The 22,247-nt window shown below is 38.8% G+C and overlaps 1 protein-coding gene across 2 annotated transcripts in view; it reads left to right on the forward strand.

Annotated features, from left to right (window-relative positions):
* Nucleotides 1–202: 202 nt before the first annotated feature.
* Nucleotides 203–22,247, forward strand: part of RNF130 (ring finger protein 130) — an 80,189-nt gene continuing 58,144 nt past the window's right edge. Inside the window, exons 1-3 of one of the 2 annotated variants that reach the window (XM_067566508.1) lie at nt 203–381; nt 1,021–1,346; nt 15,842–16,036. In XM_067566508.1, the coding sequence (XP_067422609.1) occupies nt 1,079–1,346; nt 15,842–16,036 (463 nt within the window). In that variant the 5' untranslated portion in view covers nt 203–381; nt 1,021–1,078. Of the gene's footprint in view, nt 382–768; nt 1,347–15,841; nt 16,037–22,247 lie in introns of those variants that run through there. The other variant, XM_067566507.1, reaches the window with a different exon arrangement.

Genomic DNA, 22,247 nt, shown 5'->3' on the forward strand with positions numbered 1-22,247 from the left:
CCACTGCAGCGCCAGGTACCTCCCCTCAGCGTAATAGCCATCCCCTTTCTAGCTAGCCCCGCCCCCCAGTGGGTGTGACTCCCTGCAGCACCGTCCCCTCCCTTGTTAGCCACGCCCCAAAGTGGGTGTGTCTCTCCAGAGCCTCGCCTCGCCTCGCCTCCCCCCTCGTGGCGAAGACGGGTGAGGGGGGCGGTGCCTGGTGCGCTTGCGCAGCAGGCGCTGTGGAGGTGGTGGGCTGAGCGTGGTGTGTCGGGCTCGGCTCGCAGGCGGCGCGGCCCCGGGCTTCGCTCGAAGAAGCGGGTCGGGTCGGCGGTACCTCTTGGAGTCCCGGCCCGGGGAGGGAAAGCTGCGGAGACGGGCCCGGGGACCGGCCATGGAGCGGTAGCCGCCAGACGGGAGCGGCCGGGCGGGGAGAGGCGGCACTGAGCGGATCCCTGCCCGTGGGGGGGGGAGAGCTGCGAGCCTGAGGGGGAACCTGAGGCGAGTAGGCGGGAGGGACTGCGAGCCCCTGAGGCAGCCCGAGGCGGGAGGAGACTCGCTCTGCCCCTGCCGCGTTCGGGCGGTGAGCCGCCCCGCCGGACCCCCCTCGTTTCGGGCGGTTGGTTCCTCCTCCGCGCGCCCGGTCTCCCCCCCCCCTCAGTGACACGCAGCGGGGGAGCCGCCGCCGCCGCATCCCGCCCGGCAGGAGGCTGGGCGCGCTGGCTGCCGCGCGCCCTCGGTAGCAGCGGGGCCGCCTACCGGGACTGTCCGCCGGAGGGGTGGGGGTGAGGGGGCTGCGTCGAGCCGCGCCAGCCCTGCGCTGGCACCCGAGGCCGAGCTCCGGCGGGATGCGCAGACGAGCGAGCCTGTGAGGCCAAGTTCGGGTGCGGGGGGCCTTCGTCGGTAGCTCACTGGGGCCACCTGCCCTGGCCCGTGGATGGACTACGTGGGGCCCAAGGACTTCCCTGCCTCCTCCCGTGCTGTGAGTCTGAGGCGCCTCCTTGGTTGTGGGGGGGCGTAAATACACACCCTGTGCTTTAGGAGGCGCCTTGGCCTGTGAAGACACTTCAAATATACACCTGGGCTGCTTAGACTTCGGATGAAGATGATGATCCCGAAGTGGACTTCACAGTATTGGAACCGTCTCCCATCCTTGCCGGTCTTGGTCCTGGTTAACTGTTGTGTCTTGCTGGCCAGCGCGGATAATCCCAGTCAGGCATATTACACTGCCCTCATCAATGTGACTGTATTGAACCCAGACAGAGTCAGCCCTACATTAATAAGGATCGATCCTGGACGTTTCGGGCAGGATTCCCCCAAAGTGGAGGTCAAAGGCCTGCTTCTGGCACCACTGCCTATCAACGGAGGTAAAATATCTCTTATCACCTCTTTTCCTTTATTGTGAATGGAGAGGCTGTTACCTTGAAAGTATCCTAGATCTTTGTTGGGGGTGGTTGGATGCATGCTTCATTATTGAGTAAGATTATGTTGGGTAGCACACACAAAATAAACACAGCTAACAAAATAAACTTGACCATTGCTTTCTTGTGCCAGGAAGCTTTTTAACCTGATCTCAAAGTAAATCATTCACTTGCTATCTGGTGTCTTGTTGACAAAGCAGTGATCTGCGTTTAAGGTTTGCAGATTTTCATTAGCTGTGGTAAAGAGGACTTTCCCTTGCTAGAATATTCAGAATCTGAGTATGCTAGTACTGAACAATTGTACTGGGTTCAATACGCTCTTCATTATACAGTTCAGCTAGTGTTAATCATATCAAGACTCATATGCATTCTTTCTGAATTAATGGCAGTGTTAGATATTAGGCATTTTTATTACATTACTTTGGTTAATGCACTGCCCCAATATCAAAATTGCTACACACTGTCTCATCTCAAAACTTCCATACTAGGTATTTATTAGGAGAATTTAATGTCTAACTGCATGAAATCACATGATAGCATAGTCAATTATACACTTCAAAAAAAACACCTTTATTTTTGTGTACTTGAATTTACAGGGTGGTTGAAGTTACCAAGCTTGCATCAAATTAGTGTCTCAGACACCCATAGTGTGCTTGCATCTGATACAAGGAATACACCACATTGTATGGCCCTGTGTAATTACACCTTACCCAGATTTCATCTCTTATTAATGTGTGCACTATTTTTGTAACTAGTGTGATATTAGCATTTTAAATTAAAATATGCATTTAATAGCTTTAACTTTTTGTTGCTTGAGTTTTGATAAATAAAATGTGGAATTCTTAGAGAGAACACTAATATATTCATGTTGTTCTTTTAATTTATATTAATTTTTGTCAGGGCTGGAACTAAAGCCATTAACTAGGAATACTTAAGCAAGTCAAAATAGTTATTTAAAAAAAAAGGTATCTCTTGAATTAAATGATGTATTACAAGGGGTTCGCAGACTGCTACCTTTCTTGGGTAATGGACTTACTTAATGGATCATATCTGGCTCCTAGCCTGTTTTCTGGATGCTGAACTTATGGAGAGAGGGGAATATAAAATGAATTCATCTTCTTGTACTTGTCATGTAAACCCAGAAACTACTATCTAGTATTTTGGGATTGGGGGGAGAGGGGAACCAAAAACATACATTTTTAAAAGAATTGAAAAAAGCTTTTAAGTCGTCATAATTGATCACAATAGTGTGTTTTGATGCTGAAGGCCACTTATAGAGCTTGGGTTTCACTAGGATAAAATATGGGTGGTGGTTGACCTCTTTTGAGACTCTAATCTCTGGAGGGAGATGCAAAACAATGTCCCTTAGGTGCTATTGTATCTTTTTAATATATTTGGTTTTTAGTACCGGTATATGGAAGAGTCTAACATCTGGATTTTCTTTGCAGCAAAGTGCTGCATCTTTTATCAATCAACATTATTGATGAAACAATCCATAATTCTGTTTTAGCTATCTTTTCCATTTTCTGATAGTCCTCTCCAGAGAGTTATGAAAGCATTGGTCAACATATATTATTTTCACTGGAATAACCAGAGAAAAGCTAAATAAAAGTTTAGCAAGACCATAAAACAATCTTAAGTATAACATGACAAATAATTTCAACTAGGCAGCGTGGTGAATCATGAAATTGCAGACCTGAACTATTGCAGTTTTGACAAGCTGTAATCATTAATGTTTGATGTCAGTTACTGAACAGGTTCAATTCTGTCCTTCACATTGTCTAGAGAAGCCTATAAAAGTAAATCTAACTGTCTTCCACTCTTCCTTTAATCTCTTATGTGATGTGCTTTCTACTGCTCTGTTAAAACCTTGCATATTTTGCTTCATTCTCGCAAAGACATATTTTCCCACAGGTAAAAATAATAGTATTACACAACAATTCATTTAGTTAGAGAAGATTGAAGTATATCTTTCCCACTCTGCAACTAACATACCTGTCTGCAAACTTAGAAATAGTCTTAAGCATTTTGTTTTGTTTTTGTTGTATTGCTATATTTGATAAGTGAGACATAATGCCTTCCTACTTAGCAGTTGTCCTAATACCTTTATCATTGACTGTTTAACTTACTGCAAGAGTTTTTTTAGATGGTAATGTTTTTAATGCCTCTTAAACCAGAATAACCAATGCAGTCCTTCGCTGAACGAGGACTGTAAATGGTCTGTACATTAACTCTTTATTTGTCACTTAAGCTGAGCAGAAAAGACCTTGTTTCTATGGTGTATGTATAGGCAGACTTACTGATAGTGAAGTTAGAGTTCACTCATTGTGTTCCATCACATTTTCATGAACCTAGGTGCTCAGTATACTGACTTCATTTATGCATATCCTGAGAGCATCCCTGTAATGACCTGAAATGCCTGTCTTTGTGTGCAAATGTTACTTCAGTTTACTGTAATCTCTTGTTCATTGCATATAGCAGTGGTTTTTAATCTATTTACCAGTGTGGGTTGCATATGCAACTCCCTGTGTTTATGTGGGCCGCATCCACACACTATATATACACTACTTGTATAGCCCTGATGATGTCACATGGGCCACAACTGTGTGCTGATTGGGCCACTGGCATATAGGGAAGTAAATTACTTTCAAACATAGTGGCATTGGGACCAATCCTGAAGATACTTAACTGCCGATAATGGGACTCCTCATGGTACTAGGTGTTGAGTGGTAGTGTTTTTTCATGACTGGACTCTTTGTTTACTCAATATTTTATATATGCTATTAAAATACATTTTTAAGACACTGTAGTCCCATGCAATCATGTGGTGTTCTTCCCAGACATTAATGATGTAGTTGCATCATGCTGCAGTTTTTTTAAACTTGTGCATTTTCCCCCCTCTCTTCTGTCCACACATGTAGCTGAATTATTTCCGGTTTATTACTCTGTCTTGTTAGTATGCACATTAAGACAATTTGTTTTCCCTATGCCTTGCTAAAACCTTGTGTGAATTTGAGATCTGGTTTCAAAAGCTATGTTTCAACCAAGGAAACTTTACTTAATTAGATGGCAATTCACAAAAGGGATTCTGTGACTGTAAATAACTAGTGTAATTTGAGTGGTTTGGCTATGTCACCATCACCCTAAAAATGGAAATACAGCATTAGTACATGTATACTTTTGTAAATAAGTTAATATAAAAGCTGAATGTCTTTCCTCTCTTCTTGTGTTTTCTACTTACATGTGTTTTGGGCCCTTTTCTCATTACCCTAAACATGTTAGTTTAATTTTTTTTTTAATTACTCAAGGTGAAGTACTTAATTTTTATCATGAGACTATATAATTTCTGTATATGAAGATGATCATGAAATAGGTACAAATGGGAAACCACAGATTATTTTATGACATCAGTACTAAACAATTATAATGATAAAATTTTTATAGGTCTGTTACCGCCTTCTCTAGTACTATAGATGAGGCAGGTATTTAACATTTTTAAGAATATGCTGTCACTTTAAACGAACAAAACCGACTACTTATTTCAATATCTTTAAGGCTCTGAAGATGTCATTTTCTAATAGATCTGATATCTGCAAAGATTTTTGTAATGATCCCACTGATCATTAGTGTTTAGAGTGGATTCTTATTGCTTGCTCTACCTTTTGAATATTTCCTCTGGAAGATGTTTTTAAAGAAGGAACTAGGTATTTTATAGAGAATATTTTTTTAACAGTGAAAAATCTTGGGAATTGGGAACTTGTGGTGGTCAATATTAGCCCATGAACCCTTGTGTATGTGTAAAATCCCTGGATTTTAAACATGCTTATAAAATAAACCAAGGAAACTAAAACATGTAAAACTTGAGTTCATATAGTAATTTGACTGTTGTAGCTTGTTTTTCCCGGTGATGCTTGGCATCAGTGTTAAGTGGTATGCTCCCATGCTGCAATTTCCTTGGCTTAATGTGGGCACATCTTGAAATCTCTTGTTTTTCAGCCATTTTCTGTTGAGGCATAAGGGTGAGACTTTTCTGAATACTTGCACCTTAATTGTGTGAAAAAGGAGCTATTGAGCAGAGTAAGACGTCCTTTTCTAGAGGCTGAATATGCTATTTTTGCAAATCCCTGGTCAACCACATACTGTTGCATAATACTGTTTTATTATTTTTATCGTGACAGAGTTTGATTGGGCCCTACTATACTGGGAGTGTACAAATAACACAATCCCTGCCCCAGATTGTTCACAATCTTAATTTAAACAATGTGTGACAGGTGACTAAACCAACAGATGAACAGAGAAAGGATTGTGAGGAAAGTGTTGTGGCAAAGATGGGCATGGATGCATGTAGCCTAAATAATGTTAGACAATAGGGATTGGGAGATCTAGCTAGACTAAAACTGTATTGGGGTTTTCAGTTCAGTAATTCCATTTTTCTATTGAGCCACCAAGAAAAAAATTATTACCCAAAGGTTGCATAAACTGCAATGATTTTCCTTTCTTGCAATGTGAACTGAGTCCTTTGAAACCAGATTTTCATTTCAAAGTGCTTCTCCTAATCTCAGGATCAATTTAGTTAAATCTAATAGAGATCTACAACTTTATGTAGCTAAAATGCTTTTTATGTAACTGCTCTGGTAGTTTTTTAAAAAGCAGAGCTTGTATAAAATATGACCTAGTCAATAGTTTTAAAAAAATATATAAGTACCCTGTTGGCAATGAAGTATTCATGCATTGGGAGAAGAGAAATGTATACAGCCTATGTATGAGACTGACCTTGTTTGTTTGGTGTAAATCACATACATGACAAAACTGATATACTGTCTCTTTAAAATAGGAAAAAGTATATGGTTGCTGCTGCTTTTCTGTCAGTAAATCAGCTGGAGTTCCATCCTATAAATTGTAACATACGAGTCTTACTAATATTTTTGCTGCACAAACCTGCATGTTGGGATGTTACCCAATCTTCAGTTGGCCAACTTTTGAAAGAGATGCCAGGCATTGATGGCCCTGTGGCATATCTTGTTACAGTCTTGACCATGTTACCAAATCTATATTTCTCTTCAAAGCAGATCCTTTTTCCTTTTGGTTGTTCAGTTTCTATAGCTTTCATAAATGTGCTTGCATTCCTAATAGCAGCCCTCAGACAGGAAAAGACTTCTATCATTCCCTTCCTGGACAACTTGTTAATGAGCGTCCCATTTACAGACAAAGCAACAATGGATACCCAGCATGCAGCCTCTTTATTATCTTCATGATGCATCTAAAGAGCAAAATATTGAATGTGACTAAGAAAAGAGACACTACCTACAGTATAAGGTGCTAATGTCATAGGAGAGGCAAGGTAAATTAAGGGCACTCACATAAGTGTACAACTTCAGAGACCTCAGTCTGTGTCTCTCAAGAATGTCGTCATGCATAGATATGCCAATATGGGCCTGAGTCCATTTGAGGCTTCTGCAGAGGTTCTGTCTTCTCCATACACTCTGCTGTCTTGCTCTGTAATGAATCTCTTTTCCTTCCAACATTTTAATCTTCTAGTGATTGAAGGACAGACTTACAAAAGGGTTCCTTGTACATGAGGAAGATAGAGCAGTCCTAATGACCAATGCCAGGCTAGGAGAGTGGTGTAACCCACTGAAGGACAAAAGCCAGAAACCTGATCCCAGGAGGAGAGAGGCACTAAATTGGCTAGAGGTCAGGGCCATTCAGCATGGGTTCACAGCATAGATTCTTTCTATGGAAACTGCACAAAGTCTTGTAATGACAGAGCACATCTCTGCCAGGGCCTGTATAGACATATGGGGGTATAACCAAGTCTTCATCTTTCCAGAAAGGCACAACTGTTGGTGTTTTGGGCAGAACGAAACTGTTACCAGTATGCACCATCGATAATAAGGGAAAGCTGAATACCACCATACTCAGGCTCAGAAGGAAGATAAACAAAGACCTAAAACACCAAGGCAATGGACCTGTTAGCTTTCTTTTGCAACCCCACAGAGTCTAACTAATGTCTAACTTTTCAGGAGGAGGGTCCAGGAACTTAATCAGCAGCAGCTTCTCAAAGGGCTAAGATTAGAGATTGGGAAGGAAAACACACATACCTCTTCACCTCCCCTACTTGGTGAAGAGATCTGTGTGACATGGCAAGTAACTCACGTCCTATTTCTACCACAGTGAGTGACCTGTCTGCTGTCAAAAGAGCCAGTCTTGGACCAAGAGCCAGACAGGCTTGAATCTAGCTGCCTGATGTGAGAAGAATTGACTGTGTAGGGGGATATTCGGATAAGGTCACTATGTGTCTGGTCCCAAGGAAGACCTCCAATATGACTTATTTCATGATGTGGTCAAGCACTGGTTTAGGGATCATTTCGCCAGTTAGCCAAGGCTAAGGGGCACTTGGAGGTGATGGCCATATAGCTGTCTTGTCTCTTTCTCCAGTTCTGTAAACTGGACATCGGAATGTCATCTGATCTTCCTTTTGAGAGGAGGTGTGTGTGTGTGTGTGTGTGTGTGTGTGTGTGTGTGTGTGTGTGTGTGTGTGTGTGTGTGTTTAAAAAAAAAATGTGTACAGAATTGTAATAATATCTGCCTTCAACGCTGGGTTCACACTGCTAATAAGTCTGTTATAACAGATGTAGATCTTAGACAATGAAATGGAATATTTCTTATCTGCACTTACCTGAAAATTCCTTCTGTTCAAATAATAAGGTCAGACTGGCCATTTTTTGGGTAGAGTATTTTCTGTTACGAATTTGGATCAGAACTGATCTTTAGGTTGAAGAAATTTTGTTTTTATTTTCAGCATAAGGAGACAGTTGTGACTAATTACTTTCTTGAATTAAATGCAATTTCTTACATGAGGTAGTCAAGAAGATCATTTTTGGCTATGGAAATTGCTCATGGAGAGGGATGCACCCCTTTCTGCCAGTGACTGATGAACTGGTTCTCTTCCTGCCCTCCCAGATACGTAGGTCAAAGACCCATTATGAAACTGTGGCTCTTATTACTTGAAGAAAAAACATTTTCTGGTAAGCACAATTTTTCCCCATGTTTTACAACACATTTTTTGATCAAATTTGAATTTAGTGTTGCATGTATTGAAAAGGTGGAATGTGCAACTTACAAGCTTTTTTACACAATTTCTCTCTCTTGCTGGTAGTGATTAGGAGTGGGGAAAGAAGTTGTGTGAGAAGTTATGGGAGTTACATAATGCTGTCATTGAAGGAGACTTCCTAAATTCAGGAAAACTAATATTGCATTCTTTTTTACTTTCAAATACCAGAAGGGCCACTCTTCTGTTATGTCAGCCAGTGTATGTATAATTACAGGTGGGTGCATCACAGGTATACTCCATATGTTGCAAGTAATGCACTCTGATGTCATGGTGATATCATTTGAAAAGGAATTACACTAGTAGTTTTCTTTCATTTCTTTTGCAGCTCTAGGCAGACATAACATAGCATATAATAGAATAGACAGGTTGTAGGAAAAACAGTGACAGGTTGACTGTAGGCAAACCTTAAAGACAGCATAGTTGTGTTACTGTTTTCGGATGTTTTGTTAAAACAGTAGTTCTTCCACATTAGACTTACTGTTTTATGCCTTAATGCTATGTGTATTATGGTAGTGGCCAGAGATCCCAACTGAGACTGGGATGATATTGGCACTGTCAAAATACGTGAGAGTCTTTGTCCGAAAGAGCTTAAAATCCAAATAGACAAAATAAAGGGTTAATGGTACCACAGAAGATGAAGTGAGTTGCTCAGGGTCACACAACAGCTCGGTGGCAGAACCAGGGAAAGAACTTCAGTCCAATACCCTATCCACTTCACAGCAATGCTTCTCCACAAAGAACTATTAGTCTTAAATATTTCCATAAAATAAAAAAATCCTTGCACCTGCTTTTATAAAAAGTAAGAAACCTGTTAGAAGTATAAGTGATGTAGTGTCTCACAAATAAACTTGAAGTCTTTCTCAAGTTCCGTCTGACATTCAGAGACCTATCAAACACTTCATAGCTGAAGACGATGTAATAATTATCTGTGTACGGGTCATGCAGTGTTTTGAGTAAACTGAAGGGGTGGTATGTCTGGAAAGGAAGACATTTTAATGGAACTGTTATATAGTGTAGTTGAGCCGGTCCTGATCATACAAAAGTTTCTCTGATCTGGGTTCTGTTTCTGCCATTCATAACAACAGGCCACAATTGAGAGATAAGACTTGTTAATTTGTATGTGTGAGAGAAACTTCTGCTGCAGTTCTGATCTAACTTGAGGAAGGGATATATCTATCAAATTACATTCTTTAACAGATACCAATGACATAAACAGTGTGCAAGGTTATTATAGATTACCTTTAAATTATTTAAACCTGTGCAATGTTATATAAGACTAATTACTTCAGTCAACAGACTTGCTATATGCAGATTATTTGAAACAGAAGAGGGGTGATGTTTAGTAATAAGCCATTCAAACATTAGAACCTACTAGTTATGAGATGGCGATTTACTGACTTGCCTATCCTGTAATTGTGAGAAGGATGTCTAAACTCTATCACCAAACAAGTTCACAGTATAACAACAGATATAGGGAAGGGAACATGGGACAGTACTGATTTGTGCCAGTCCTATGATTGGACCTATATGCAGATAACTGATCACTTTGTTAGCCCACATAATTGAATTTGCATCTGTAGTGAAAAGTACAAAAATAGCTTTCTGTATATTGATACTTTTTTACAATCATGAAATGACATAAATGACTTCTGATCAGATCTCTTCATATGTAAGTGATTTGTATTAGCAATCATTAAATTACTCTTAAATTGCTTTTCATTATGTCATGGAGACCATCCAGCTGATATATTCAAGTCCTAGGCTTGTGAAAAATATTGTACATTCCAAATGGATTCTGAATAACTGAGCAGAGATGACGGATGATAATGGAGAACTATTGACAATTAAACTTGCTGAGTTAGTTCGGTTATCTGTCCCGTACAGTGCTGATTGATATGCCCAGCACTGCTGTATAATAGATATTTTATAAATTTGGTAAAAAGGGGGAGTGAGTCACTGTAAGAGTTGGATCCTTTAGAGTGTGTTTAAAAACCATAATAAAACAAAAAAACACTAAAAAGTACTGACTCCATTACTGTACTGACTCCAACTACCCTGTGTGTAGTTGTCAGCAAAAACAGACTTTATGGAACTTATGCTACATACATAGGATGGTAAATTTAGAGATGTTATGACTAGTGGTATCTCAAACAAGGATATACCTATAATTAAATGTCATCTCATGATCAGTTTGAACACTGTTCCATAATATGTTTTGACTGCTACAGGAATCTGTGCACCTTAGTATACTTTTTACATTTTGTCACGGCATTTTCCTCAGGGCCTCTTTAGTAGAGAAGAATTTGTTTATAATCTTCCCACAGTTGCCTAGAACGGGTTGGTAAAGGCTTTTACTCAATTTACTATCTTTACAAACACAGCTGGACCTGTTGAGGATGATTTTATCCTCTCTCTTTGCTCAGAGCTTTGTCAGATGTATTAATACTGACATGACTGAAGTACTGTCTCAAATATCTGACTTAGACATTTCCAATATTGGCAATAAAAACTTTTGTCAGGCTTGTTGCCTCTTCTGTAGTAAGGCTGCCTAATTGAATCAGTGAGTTACAGTAGTTTATTCCAAGCTTCTAGCAAGAAATGCTACATCAGCTTTTTGTAGTACTTAATTGTCCCTCTATTGTGCTGTCATACTTTAGGTTCTTAGTTCTAAGAACTTTTGTATTTTTCCCCCTGCTCTGCAGATTTGTGTGTTGCTGAAGTACAAAGTCTAGAACGTAGTCTCAGAAGCATTGGTTTACGTGGTTGGATTTCTGCTTCTTATGTGGTCTTTCTTTTTGGAAAAAGTAGAGCTGTCTAGATTTCTTAAGGACACTGCAGCAAGTCCACGTAATACTGTTTGACACTAAATATGTTAGTACTGTCTTTAGATTGATTAAAGACAATGCTTATAGTTTGGGGTTTTTTGTGAATTGAACACACAGCTGCCTCCCATTTTCTATTCATTGTGAAAATAAGGAAAATCTAGAAAGAATCTTTTTGGTCTGTAAATGAACAGCAAATTGTGTAGTTTCCTTTCACTGCTAGTGATTGTAGCTAAACATGGTTTTAAAATCATAAGTCTTATGAACATACTGAGACTCCTGTGTAATTTCCTTTTTATGAAATTGGGTTATTTCTTCCCTCCACCATGAGGCCAGACCTTTTATTATTCTAGTTACACCATTTTTAGCTCTTAAAGCAAAATAAAATGGAAATTAAGTGCTAAAAGGCATCCAACTACACTCTAAATTAAAGAACTACTTTGAAAAGTGAAATTTCTATTTTGCATACGTGGAAGCATGACCTATTAAGCATACTGATAACATACTAGACTAATATATTTGCATTTCTTACTGTAAAAAGACTTTTTGTAGTAATAGCTGGAAGAGGATGATGATGAAATGTGCACCAACCTTTGCTCTTTGGACATGTCATCAATACAGTTAGTAAATCTGTGTCCTCTTAAGTTTTCGTTCTAATTCGAGACCAAACATTACTGCATACTCCATGTTGATTTTTTTGCTCTTTAGGAAGTTTAACAAAGATAACCCTATCACTTAATGTGAATTACAGTCATTCTAATTTTTTCAATGTAGTACTTTAAAACAAAACTAAAATACCGTTTAACTCTTAAGTTTCAATTGTGGACAGGTTTTGGGGCAATATTTTCTCTCAGACAAGCCCCAATAGTTCTTCTCTTAATAAAGCTTTGTCAGAACTTGTAGTGAAATATCCTCTCCTCTCTTTTCCTTACCTCCAGTACTGGTAACACATCCTGCATGAGTGGGGGACTGTTTCAGAATCGCTTGTGTGCTGTATGCGAGAGGAATTATTGTTAAACTTTTAATGCTGTGATCAAACAGTGATTGGCTACGTTTTTTATGCCATCATTTTCATGTAATGTTCTTAAATTAATTAACTGCTTTAAGTGAGAATGCTTAATAAAGCAATCAGTCTTAAAAGGAAACTGTCCCTGCTAGCCTTTGACTTGAATTGGAAACTGTTTATCATCCATCACTTGTATTACTATCCTCTTAAAAAGGCTGTCGTGGGTGCTGAATTTTCTTTCTGAATGTTCTGTAATTACTGAAGAATAACAAAACACAATGATTCTATCAAACTATTAATAAAGACATTCACAATCAAATGGTTTTGAGACTTATCCTTATCCCCACATAAGATAAAACTAAGCCTGAAGTGGTGACTAATAACAAGTCACATCATCTATTGCTATAGGTACTAGTTCTGTTTCTTTATAAAATAGTTTAAAGGTCATAATAGCTTTTCTTGCTAAACTTGGAGTGATGTGTGAAGGGATAGTGATTTGACTTAATGTTAAAGATGCATGGCTAAAATTTTCACACTGTCAATATTCCGGAGTGAGGGTCTAACTATAAAACTTATTGTAGTAAGGAGACTCTTAAGCTGCCATTCTAGTTTCAGTGGGCCTTACAGCAGTGGATGATAACATCCTGTTTACTATAGTATCTAGTTATAATAGGATGCATTAAAAATGGAGTGATTGTCAAACTTACCTCATATTTACATTAGAATATTTAATGTCTGTTTCCTATCATAATTACTTTTAGTCTTGCCTCTTTCATATTGCCCATCATTGCTCCCACCACTTCTTAGCCTGTATAATGATTGCAATGAAAAAAGTAATCTCAATCTGACTAAACTATTATTTCAGGATAAAATTTACATGTATTTGCTTTTAAGAGAAAATGCAAACGTAATATATTGTATGTAGTTTCTTCTTTCTGAGCTGCAGTAGTATAAGTTTAAAAGAGGAAATTAGAGACAGTAAAGTATCCTGTGAGCTCTAATTGTTAAGCCAAAGAGTTTTATGGAATTCTGGTTTTACATTGAAGCAGTGGGGACCTTTATCTGGCTTGCTGAATGTTGTGTTGCCCATTTAAGGGCAGGTAGAAAGTTACCTGCTGTGTGGAGACAGCTCCATACCAGGTTAGCATGAGGACACTATGGTTATGTACACACTGACGGCGGCAAATTCACCACCATCAGATCGATTTTTTTTTTTTTTTTTTTCCAGTTCAACTGAGTGGCAGTGAAGACACGCTCAATCGATCTGGAAGTCGAGCTATTAAAACCACCTCCAAAAAAAGCGTAGCGCTGTGTCGACAGGAACACATTTCCCATTGATGCAGCACAGTGGAGAGCATAGTGGTGCACTAAAGGGAAGTTACAAAGTCAACGGGGAGTTATGCGAGCTACTCTGCATAGCTTGCCTAACTCCTGTCGACTGCCGTCGAATTTTGCTGGCAGTGTAGACTTGCCCTAAGTGATAAGAAGGGGATTATTTATGCCAATGTCTGTGCAGTAAAAGCCCTCTTTTCACCTGGATCAGGCTGAGCAGCACCCACCTTCCCACCCCTGCAAGTAGTTGAAATACCAGGTTTCATCATGATCGGCTGTGGGCATTATATTGGTCTCTCCTTTCTTGGGAGACTAGGAAGGAACTTTTTCCTTACCACCAGATTGGCCAAGGCAAGATGAGCTTTTTTTTGCCTTCCCCACAGTGGGTTGAGGCTTAGTGGGGCGCAAAGAACGAAAGGGGAGTTAGGTTGTGATGTCATAATTTGATATGTAAGCTTAGGTACTGCATAGGGAATGGATATGGTGATCAGGTAAAATGGACTGGGAAAGAATTTAAAGGATATATTCTTTAAAGGATTGGAAGTAGAGATTTGGGGCTCCTATGCCTGGTAAGAAAGGTAGTCAGGCCCCACTTACCCTCATTTGAAGGGTGGTGAGGTCCCAGTAGTGAATTGGCTGGAGACCAGGATGAGTAAGGGGGAGGGATGCCTACGGCCCCCTGAGTATATGTAAATGAGTGTGGAATTACCTGCACTGCACAATTTTATCTGCCAGATTCTCCTAGTCATGTAGAAATAAAGTTGCGGCTTAATTAAACCACATCCAGTATTTGCTGTCTTTCCTCCATAGCTGGACAATGCTTAGAAAGGCCTTCTGTTGGATTCCTGTGGTAGGCTGAATGGTTTTGTAGTAAACTTCACAAATAGACTTTCCAGAAAATGCAGGTTGCCTTGGAGAAAAACATTCTATTACTTCTTTAAAGGGCACAAAGTTATAGCTTACTTGTCTTAATTTTTTTTTTTTTTTTTTTTTTTTTTAACAAATTGCTGTTCGAAAAGCTTTCAGAAGCCTAATTGTATTTAAACCAAAATGACTATTGGTTTTAATCTTACTGGTAGCTAGTGATATTTTTACTTTTTGGCAATTGAAGGGCATAACATTGACTGTTTCTTAAATATTATAGATGTTACAACTTTGCTTTCTTGTAAGTTACTATTTAATAATGCTAGAATTTCTTGAATGATGCAAGCATTAGTGTCTCTGGCTAAGTAGTAGGTTTTCAGCCATGTTCAAATAGAACTATTTTTCATGGGTGTCAACTGCTGTACCACAAGTGATATATTGTACCTTGCTTTTTGTCCCTTTTGTATGGTGGGTTGGTATGTCAATGTTCCAGGAGAAATTGCATGACGCTTGCACTTTCATTGTAGGATGGGTGAGGGGTACAACAAAAAGGTTTTACCAGAGGTATTCAAATTAAGAGGTATAACTGGTATTTTTATTCTTACATTAGTTAATACTGAAGGAGAAACCTGTTAAATTGGTTACTTAGTTGCACCAAACTGTTCTTAAGATAGCTATTTTAATTTAAACAAGTTGAGCATAGCAGACACAAAATATGCATTATAATGAGAGGCTAATGTTGACAGCTGAAATTTTAGAAGTCCAACTTTAAAAAGGATAGACCAGTGACGGCAATTACTAGCACTAGTCTGTACATGACAAAACTAGTTTTAAAGCTTGTTTTCACCTCCTTTGTTTAGCCATACTTTACACTGGAATGACATTTATAACTGCATTAAAAGGGAGAAAATGTGATATTACCTAGTGTGGTTGAGAAACTAATGCTTGGTAATGCCTATAGCACACAAACCATGTTTTAATATTTTTTCCCCCTGAGTAGGTATTGATTCAAATATTAATTCATTGTGCTAGCTTCTCTGGCGTTAAAAATATCTTTGAGGTCGCTGAACTTGATTCTCAGGCGTATGTATTCACAGCACCTAAAGAGTATAAGGTTTTAAAAAATATTTTTGAAGGCGACCTTCTCTTTAAGTATGCAACTAGTTTTAGGCTTTGTTAAGCAGAGAGTAATAACTTTCAAGCATAAGACAACTGAATTCTTTGGCAAACTTTTTTTTTTTGTTTTCATTGTTCATTTTGAACAAATCCCTGATGTGTAAATTTCTCCTTTTTTTTTTTTTAGTGGCAGATCGCCTGGGCTGTGATCCTCGAACTCGTTTTCATGTTCCTCCGAACACCAAGCAGTGGATTGCCTTGCTGCAACGAGGAAACTGTACATTTAGAGAAAAAATATTGCGAGCGGCTTCGCATAATGCCACAGCTGTGGTCATTTACAACAATATATCCAGTGAGGAACCTGTGACTATGACTCATCAAGGTAAATAGTCTGAAGTCTGTTCCACTTTTGTTCCTTTTTCACCTCTTGATATTTCTCTGCTATATAAACTATTTTTAAAACCATGTTGACAGCATAGGACTGCTTCTTAAGTGTTTGTTTGTACTTTTTGTTCTTTGAAAATATGTGCAACCAAAGCACACAATATAGTGAAATACGATGAATACATCTAGAATCATTTTTTTTACTCTAGAGGAATATGTTTATCCACTGACTAACTTTTATTTTCTTTCTCCTTTTTGGGATCTTAGAGCTATCGCTTGTGTTTCAAATTTTATTGGAGAGGCAGAAGACAAAACACTACATAACAGAGAAGAGCTGTAACTTTATATAAGGCATCTAGGAGTGAAGAATTTTTATAGTGATGTGTCTTATAGTGGAGTTTTGAAGGCTGGAGTTTTCAAGAGCCAAAAGAAATTAAGCTCCAAAATCCTAGCCTATAGGCTTCTTTTAGCAACAGCTTACAAAAACTTCATCATTCCTGGTGGTACAGACTAATGATGTCGCCACACTGTTGCCATGCAAGGGTAACAGGACATATCTACTGTTTCAAGGAGGAGTTGTCTTTGTAAATATAATCTTGAATTCTTTCAGGATTTGTTGCATTAAAGATCCGGATCTTGCTCATTTATAGGGCAGTTCACATGTAAAATGTTGGCATTACTAGAGGATTGTTTTAGGACCACTGAAGCCTTACCCTTAGGTTCTTTCCATTGCTGAAAAAATCCCTTTAGCAGATTTCACAGTGAAGCAAACTTTGCAATTACCTGTATTTCCCCCCAAAGAACATCTATTCATTTGGGATGTCTTCATCCTTCAGCTCACACCAGAAAGGCCACTTATTTTTGATAGTTGCATCTCCTTTGAAATCTTCCTCTAAAAATGTTCCACTATGTTTCTTTTGGAACATAGTGGGGGAATGCTTGTGGAATTTGGAGTCTCCAAATTTATCATTTTGTATCTCCCCAAACCCATAATGTGAATAGGATTAGTATTCTAGAGAACTGAAGATAGTTTAAAAAAAAGGCTTTCCTGAGCTGAGCCATACAATCATCAAAACATCTAATTTTGAGAGTGTAACAAAACCTCATTCAAGGAAAATTACCTAGTTCATGTGTTCGTTAGTTTTGTTGATTGTAAATGTCTCTTCTTTTGTTCTAATAAAACATTTTTTATCTCTTTCTTTTCTCTTGTGTGCCATCACCATCTTTATCACTACTCTGCTCGTGCGGTTCCCCTAAAGACTTACGCTCCAAAGGCAGAGACCAAAGTTGATGTATTTACTTGCAGATGATTTCTAACATCTAGTGGTCCTAGTGAAGTGGGATATCTGTTGTAACAAGATAGTCAAGACAAACAAATATTACTAAAACAGGGAGGAGAGGCAAGAAGACTAAGATAGCCAGCCCCTCAGAAGGTAGGAAGCCTTAAGATAAGATTGCTTAAGAAAAAAAACTACCTCTGAATCTTCCTGTCTTTTAGACCTGTCTCTTTGTAACCAAATGTGATGTTCTCAGATCTCTTAACTCTTCCCTTGCCTACACCATCAACAACCATATTTCTTGCAACACCTTTTGGCAGAGGATGGAAATATCTCTGCACTAACTGGATAAGCTCCATTCCTTCACTCTTCCAGCTTTCCCATTCCTTAAGGTTAGGTGTAGTTGAATTCTTTTCATGTGAATTACGGTTGTGGAGACTTAGTGGGATGAGAACCAGTTATAAGTGCCTGAATCAAATAGTTTGACATATTTGACAAAATAGATGCTACACACCAATGTCCCACTTTCACATGTTCCTTGTTCCTTTTGCTTGTTCCTATTGCTTACCAGGTAGCAGCATATTCTGTTCTGCCAGGGAAACACAGCAAAGAGAACAGGATCTGCCCAGGGTATAGTGCTCCTGTAGGCCACTTGCATGATCTCAGTTGGTGGGTCCCAAATACCAACCTAGGAATGTTTGTGCCAAAAAACCAGGGTTTGGGCCAAAATAAAAAGCATAGGTTTATTCATGCCGCATATGTTGGGTTGTAGGCATAGTTTATGTAGTTATGTATGGAATTTTATTAAAATTGTCCCAATCCCACAGGGATGCCATTTCAGATTTTAGGGTGGGGAGGCAACTTCCAAGTGGGGTTTGAATCACTTGGATTTTTTTGAAGGATAAAATGTCTATTTTGGGAGCATTTGTTTTACTGGTTCCTATGTTTTTAATAATACATATAGATTTATTACAACAAAATTACCAACATAGGACAAACAGGCAATTTTTAAAGCTAAGCATCTATGGCATGCAGACCCAATGCCAAATAAAACCCAGTTTTCAAGCCTCTAAAACAAAGATCAGAACACACATGAGAAATACAGTAAAATATAATTGATTATTGATCCCTTGATGTATGAATCTTTTAGCCTTTACACGGGTTGCAGTGTAGACATATAGTATGATACATTGCCATTGTGGGGGAACATGGATAAATTGCCAAGAAGTAAAAAAAGAATAGCACAATCATGTAGGAGAAAAATCAGAAAGACTAAGACACAATTTATCAAGGAACATAAAAGGCAATAAGAAGAGGTTCTTTCAATACATTAGGAGCATGAAAAAGACAAAGGAAAGTGTAGGTCCTCTATTTAGTGGGGAAGGAGAGCTAATAACTGGTGACATGAAGAAGGCTGTGGTGTTTAATGCCTATTTTGTTTCAGTTTTCGCTAGAAAGGTTAATGATACTCAACACAATTAATAGTAATAACAAGGGGGAAGAGAATGCTAGCCAAGGTAGGGGAAAAACAGGTTTAAAGAATATTTAGATGTATGCAAGTCAGCAGGGCCTGATAAAATTCATTCTAGGGTACTTAAGGAACTAGCTGAATCAATCTCAGAACTGTTAGCAATTATCTTTGAGAACTCATGGAAGTTGGGTGAGGTCCCAAAGGACTGGAAAATGGTAAACATAGTACCTATCTTTAAAAAGAGGAACAAAAAAAACTCAGGGAATAATAGCCCGGTCAGCCTAACTTCAATATGTGAAAAGATAGTGGAACAAATTATCAGCTGTTGCAAGAACCAGAATCCAGTTTTTTATGAGAACACAGTGTTCCTCCTGATGTTTCCTGAGTGAAAGGATCCAGAGGACCACTCACTCCTTTGTTATATGGAAAATGATTTGTTCCAATACACTGACAGGGCGAACCCCTGTCTTGTTGTAACATTTTGGGGGTTTTTTTTACCTTTAAGTGGTTCAGTTTGCAGTTACCTCTCATGGTTGTCCATTGAAAGTCTTAGTACTGCGCAAGGCTATGCAACTGAGTCTTGCGTTGTATTCCATCCCCTGGTGACTAGTTTATACACCAAGTCCATTGAGCAAGCTTTCAATAGAAATACGTTCTTCCTTAAATATTACCCATACATATGTCTTGCAACAATTATAAATCTTGAAAAGTTGTGAGCTTTCTGTAGATACTTTACTGTTTATAGTTAAATATCCTGTAAGATGTTTGGTGTAATGAGTTTGTCAGGTCTGAGGTGAGTTGTTTGCGAAGGAGCCTCTGGGTCATGGGGCAGTTGACTCTACCTAAATGGTGTCCCTGATTCCCCATCCAGGCCCACTGACCTATAGCTTTCTAACCCAGAATGGCAACTCTGAGTCCCATCTGCCCTGTAGCCTCCATCAGGCCTCCATCCAAGGAAAAGCCTTGACAAATATGTGGGTCTTGTATCATGTACATCCAGTCTCTGAAACAAATTCCATAGCAAGGGACCCCCTGCATTTCCCACCTCTGATGATCTCAACAGCTGTGGTATCTTGCGGGGTGAGGCAGTTTTTTAGGTACGTGGGAAACAAACCATTTGAGGCTTGGATATACAAATCTTGCACATAAAACCAGAATCCATAAAGATTTCTATTTAATGTTTCGGTGCCCTTTGAATGGTACCTATTCCCTTGTGGATTTCAGCAAACAATCCTCCCTTAGGTCAGTTTCTTTTGGCATGGTGATAAATATTTCATCCAGTGCATTCTTTCCATTTCCTGGCTGAATGTAGATTTGAACATTTTAAATCTATGGAAATATATGTATATGCACTTTCTCAATATACTGCTCCTGCAGAGCACAAAACCTTTTTGATGGCCAGATATCAATCGTCACTCTCCAATCAATGTTTTCATCATATCAAATGAAAACAATTGGCATCTTTTACGGCAAAAGCTGTTTTGATTTTATGTGCTGTAATAGTATATTAAGTCTGACTTTCAGGTTTTAATGCTCAGGGCCAACTAGCGAAAGAGGTATTGACCTCAGTGAGATTGTATCCACTAACAAATAACTGCTAACTTTAGTTACAACAGGTGTTTTTGTTCTCTTCCCTCTGTAGTCCTATAATATAATATATATGTTCAACATATCCTGGTAAATGTTCCCTATTGGGTAAACGAAGGACATATTTCCCAGAGCAGTGTATATTAGAAAGATCATGACATTACTGGCAGGATGGCAGCTTTATCAGTGGTTTTGCTTGCTACTTTTACTCAAGCAGAACAAATAATGTCTAATGAATGCAGAGAAAGAGAATGTGTGGCAGGGGAGTGGGAATATTTAGTAACTGTCTCTTTATAATCAGTTATGGGAATAGGAAGGAAATGCAGGTAAAATAAAATGTGTTACTGTTAAATTTAAGTCTCCACTACACAAGCAATTTTTAAAAAATTAACGTTTTTACTGAAGCACTGATTAATTCATTCTCAAATTCAAATTGTTGGAATTTTTTTGTAATTTTAAATCTGTGTAAAAGTGCTGTCATTTTAAATTTGATATTTGTATGGCTTCTGTCCTTTTTTCCCACATTATCATCTTCACCTTGTTATTAGTTGGGGTCATTATTCTTGATCTTAGTCTTCAAGCATCCCTGTCAAATGTTACTTCCAAGCTGACACCAACATTCTTCATGTCCTCCTTCAGCACCTTGAACCACCTTTCTCATGGTCTTTGTCTTGTGACAACAAGATCTTGCTCTCTAACACCTCCCATGTCTTGTTTTCTCATATGACCCAACCATTTGAGTCAATACTCTCAGCTTTTTCATGATGAGGGCTACCTGCATCATGGCTTTTACGGTTTTACATCTTAAAATAAAACTAAATTAAATGAAAACTAAAACACCAAAATAAAATAACTAAATTAAGTTGATCATTGAATTCAGTGTTGCCAATGTTAGATATTTTCTCCTTAACTCTTTATGCTACATCTAGCATACATCTTTTACGCCCAGTGTAGGCTTGGATTAAGCCTTTAAAATAATCAGAACAAGCTTACTGCTTCATTGCATCCTTGGATAAATCATGCATCCTTTTTTGAGAGTGAATATCTATTCAGTGATGTACATAGGTTGACTCTTTCTTTTCATTCTGCTTTTAGAATTAAAAGATGGTGTAGTTTTTTAGAGGATGAATCTTATACCCCGTCCCTCCCTCCTCAACCCCCAAACCAGGAAAGCATGAATTACAGATAAAGGGGAAAATATATAGTCAGATATTCTCTGATAATAGAAGAGTAGTTGAGGAAGGAGAATTCATACTTGTTTTGAAATGTGAGGTGTGTTATATGGAATGTTTTTGGTCACTGGTTCAAAGGCAGAACAGGGACAGTAGTTGACAATGACTTCAGGTCACTAATGGCTGTTCAGTGATCTCAGTTGAGTTGACAGTTCTAAAGTTCATGCTCCCACTGCAGTTGCCATGGTCATGCTTGTTGGCAGGCACTTAGACATCAAGAAGGGGAATGGATGTAGAAGCAGAACTATCCTCTCTCCAAAAAAGTGGCCGTTTCAAGGCTGGATTTAGGGATACTGGTAGAACAACAGAGACACTTGCACCAAATCTGTTCTTGCGATTATTCTATAGTTTATTGTTCCTATCAGGCACCAAAATTTGTATTTAAATGGATGTGCAAACATGTTGGTAGAAAGCTGCTAGGTCTTAAGCACTCAAATTTATCTTGTTGTAGACCTGAAGTATCCAAAACCAGTGGAATAATGGCAGATCTGCAATAAAGATAAGCTTGGAGAGGTTGTTGATGCCCATTAAACCCATTTGAGCATAAACAGTCCATTGACTCAGACCAAAGTTTCCTTTTTTTCCTGGATCTGTGAGAGATCCACCCATTCATTGCCAAACTCGAAATGAATTTCATTCTAT

The sequence above is a fragment of the Emydura macquarii genome, unplaced genomic scaffold, assembly GCF_026122565.2.
Source record: "Emydura macquarii macquarii isolate MOO-44397 ecotype Brisbane River unplaced genomic scaffold, CSIRO-AGI_Emac_v2 contig_2768, whole genome shotgun sequence".
Classification (NCBI taxonomy): Eukaryota; Metazoa; Chordata; order Testudines; family Chelidae; genus Emydura; species Emydura macquarii.